General features: G+C 38.9%; 1 protein-coding gene across 1 annotated transcript in view; it reads right to left on the bottom strand.

Annotated features, from left to right (window-relative positions):
• LOC119419951 (proto-oncogene DBL) overlaps window positions 1-2,770 on the bottom strand; it is a 44,453-nt gene extending 41,683 nt beyond the window's left edge. Inside the window, exon 1 of the mRNA XM_037687322.1 lies at window positions 2,720-2,770. Coding sequence (XP_037543250.1) covers window positions 2,720-2,770 — 51 coding nt within the window. The remainder of the gene's footprint in view (window positions 1-2,719) is intronic.
• Between the last annotated feature and the right edge of the window lie 1,319 nt (window positions 2,771-4,089).

Below are 4,089 nucleotides of genomic sequence, written 5' to 3'. Positions count from 1 at the left end.
ATGTAGAACAAGCTTAAATTAGCAGAAAAAAACCAGAAAGAATGTCCACCCAATTAAGCTGAAAGAAGCAGAAATTAAATTAGCACCAAAAGTCAACATTATCTGAAAAAAAAACCCAACCCAATTTAAATTATCCAAAAAAACATCTGAAAAGTATCTAAAAAAGCAGAAAGAATCTCAAATTATCAGAAGAAAGTGGAGCGAGCACATTTTTTTTGCTGAATTAGGTTGAAAAGGGTTGAAATGAGTGCAAAAAATGTGCAATTAGCTGAAAAAGCTAAAATGTGCTTAAAATAGCGGGGGGGAAAAGAAGCTTACAGAAAGGAGCTGAAAGGAACATAACAAGAAATTAAAATGAAATTAGCAGAAAGAAGTTAGAAGAATCACAAAAATATTGTAGTTAGCAGAAATAATCTGAAAGGAGCACAAAACAGCTGAAAGTAGCTGAAAGTAGCTGACAAAAGTTTAAATTTCCACAAGAAGCTGAAAATGAACCAAAACAAAATATGAAAGGAGCAGTAAAAGGTTGTAAACAGATATAAATATTTGAAGGATGTAAAATGAGCTCGATTCATTTTATATGAGAATAAAATGCAGAAAAAGCTAAAAATTTCAAAAAGCTAACGTTGCACCAGCTCCTGATCGAGCTGAACGTTTACATGATTTGTTGAAACACAAAAATTGTGGAACGAGAAAGATGCCGTAAAACATACGGAAGAAGAATGGATCACGATATTTGTGAATGCATCATAAGCGTTCACACAACCAGTACACTGCGCTGCCTGTGTGAACTCAGTTTGACTTTTTGATGGAATATAGTTGACGTGTCGTTAATGATACGAGCTCTGTGAGCACAGGTTTACCAGATTTAGCTGGTTGTGATTCAAGTTTTCACTAAAGCATGTTTAAAACTCTGCGATCACTCTTAGTGATGTGGTCGTAGTTTGTTAGCCCGGTCTTTTATTCATTTATGCAACTTTTAGTTCTTCCAATCTACCAAAAAAAAGCACTTTTTTATTTTTTACCATATTTAAAGCAAACTGCTGTAAAGCAGTGGAAGTTTTTTACATATTTTAAAGCTCTGAATGTAAAAAGTAAACAAAGACCAGACTTTAATAAAATATTTAGCTATTTAAGTACATAAAGGTTGTGTTTTTTGTATTTAGGATTTTGGGCAGCAACTTAGTGAACGTGAAACTTGTTTTGCTCTTTTCTTTTCCCAGTATGAACGGGCCTTATTCTGGTCTGCATAATTATAAAAAAAAAAATTTTTAAGTATCAATGCCTACTGTAGTTTCTTATTAAATATATAAACAAACAGTCATGGTCAAAATGGAAGAGAATGGCTCAGTTTTGGTTTTCACAGTTTGCTGCCTCAGTTTTTATGGTGGCAATTTGTATGAACTCTAGATTGTGAAGAGTGATCCGATGAATTGGAAGAACACTGCTGCTTGTAATCAACCATTTATGGAACCACCAAGAACTTCAAGGAGAGTGGTTCAGGGAAGAAATCTTCAGGGCGCCATAGAAAGAGTGCATTTGAACGCACAGTGAGACGAAGGCTTTAGGAAGAAGGCTTGGTGTCAAGAAGGGTAACTTCTCTCCAAGAAAGCCATGAAGGACACACTGACATTCTGCAGGAAGTATAGGGATTGGACTGCAAGGGACTGGAGGGAAGTTATTTTCTCTGATGAATGTTTGAGACATCTGGAGAAATGATTGTCTGGAGAAGAAAAGGTGAGCGCTACCAGGAGTCCTGTGTTTATGCCTACAATGAAGCATCCTGAGAATCTTCATGTGTGGGGTCGATTCTCATCCAGGGGAGTAGGTTCGATAAAACACTGAGTGGCGTCAAAACATCCTCCAAGAGCAACTTCTCTTAACAATCCAGGAGCAAATTGGAGATGAACAATGGTTTCTCCACGGCAAAAGATAACCAAGTAGCTCGACGAACAGAACATTGCAATTTGGGTCCATTGCCAAGAAACTCCCCAGATCTCCATCCCATTGAGAACAACCCAAGAGCTCTCATCAACTCCAAGCACTGATTAGGCAACAATGGGCCATCACTCAAGAATTTACCCAGAAGCTGATATCAAGCAGGCGGAGGCGAACTGCAGACAGAAGTCTTAAAGAAGAAGGGTCAGCACCTTAAATGCTTAAACTGGATGTATTTGTCAACAAAAAGTAAAATAAACCATGGAATGCTGATAATTGTACTTCATATAACATATACAAATCTGACTAAACTTTATTTAAAAAAACTGAGGCTACAAACTGTGACAAACAAAATGTGTCATTCTCCAAACTTTTGTCCACCACTGTATAAATATAATAAAGTTTGTTCTTATAAGAGGCTCAAGGAAACTTTGTTTAGTAGGAAAGGCTGTTGAAACGACTCTTTAAAACACAAAGCTTGCACATTTCCTGCTCCAAACTCGAGCTTGCACAATGAGCTCCCGTGCACGCAGGCCTGTTTGATAAAACTCTGCAGTGATGGAGCTCATGGAGCTGATGGAGCTCCTGGTTCTGCACCTGCAGCTCCGGGGTGTCATCCTCCAGTCCTAAAGCCGGGACTTGAACATTAAACAGCAGCCGGAGCGGTTTCTGCGCGGTAAATGTGCCGCAGCACCAAACAGTAAGAACAGCTGGCCTGTCTGTGCTGCAGTCCTCCTCCACCCTCCTCCTCCACCCTCCTCCTCCTGCCCGCGGAGCTCACCGCGGATCGGCGCAGGCGGGGGAACCCCCAGCGCTGGTTGGGATCCGCCATGGAGGCTTCTCAGCGTCCGGTGTTCGGTTCGGGGCCCGGGGACGTCCGCAGCGGGACGTGGTGTCGGGATGCGAGCAGCCGCAGTGATGAGTCGGTTCCGTCCTCTGCGGTGTCCGGGCGGGCCGAGCCGAGCCGCGTGCGCATCTCGGCGGACCCGGACTGAGAGGAGCGTCACTCACCTGACGTCAAACAAAGATGATGCTGTTGTTAACTGATTTGATCATCGGAAACATTTTACACGAACTAAACGGAGACAAACTCTAAAAGTAATTATAAGAATAAATATGAAAATCTACCTTTATCACGTTTTGTTAGGCGATTTAATTTTTCTCTGCATGAACTCAGAAACAGCAAAAAAGAAGGGAGGAAAAATAAGAAAGAGGCAAATAATTGTCTACAGAAACCACCAGATGGCGGTTTAGTTCAGAGGTTTATAAAGTCAAAGGTTGGTTTTGAGCCATCTGTGGGTTTGGGTGGTAGCCTACCTGAAAATTACAGTGGCGGAATTTGTTGCACCTCCCGGCCACCGTAGGCAAAAGCTTTCAGTTCAATTCATACAGCGTCAAGTCATAACAGAATTCATCTCAGGGCACTGAACACAGCAAATATTCAGCCATTATTAAAGAACATTCTCACCACATGTTCAACATAATTATGAGATGCTAAGTCATAATTATTCAATTTCAAGTATCTTTATTGTAGATACATGTGGTACATGAGGTGGAACGAAATTATGCACAGGGTCCCAGTTACACCCAAAAAAAGCAAAATGTAAAGTATAAAAAGACACAGTAAATAAGAATGTAAGATATGCACTGATATATTCTAAATAAACACCAAACGGTAGACTAGAAGATCTAAGTTAAACATGAAATATAAATATGAGACATTAAGACATAATTATGAGATGCTAAAACATGATTACAAAATGCTAAGTCATAATTATGAGATGCTAAGTAATGATTATGAGATGTTAAAACATATAATTACGAGATGCTAAGACAAAATTATGAGATGTTAAGTTATAATTATGAGGAATTTTCATAATTATGATGTGTTCTCACAATCATAAGATGCCAAGACATAATCTTGAGATGCTAAAACATAATTATGAGAAGCTAAAATAATTGTGAAATGCCAAGACATAATTTTGAGATGCTTACATATAATTCTGAAATGCAAAAAAAATGAGGTTAAGTTTTAATTATGAGATGCCAAGTAATAATTATGAGATGCTAAAACATGAGTTGCTAAGACATAATTATGAGATGCTAAAACATATAATTATGAGATGCTAAAACATATGAGATGCTAAGACA

Source organism: Nematolebias whitei, chromosome 14 (genome assembly GCF_014905685.2).
Source record: "Nematolebias whitei isolate Nwh7 chromosome 14, NemWhi1, whole genome shotgun sequence".
NCBI classification, from domain to species: Eukaryota; Metazoa; Chordata; class Actinopteri; order Cyprinodontiformes; family Rivulidae; genus Nematolebias; species Nematolebias whitei.
Note: the sequence above shows the minus strand (reverse complement) of the source record. Positions and strands in the feature narration are given on the sequence as shown.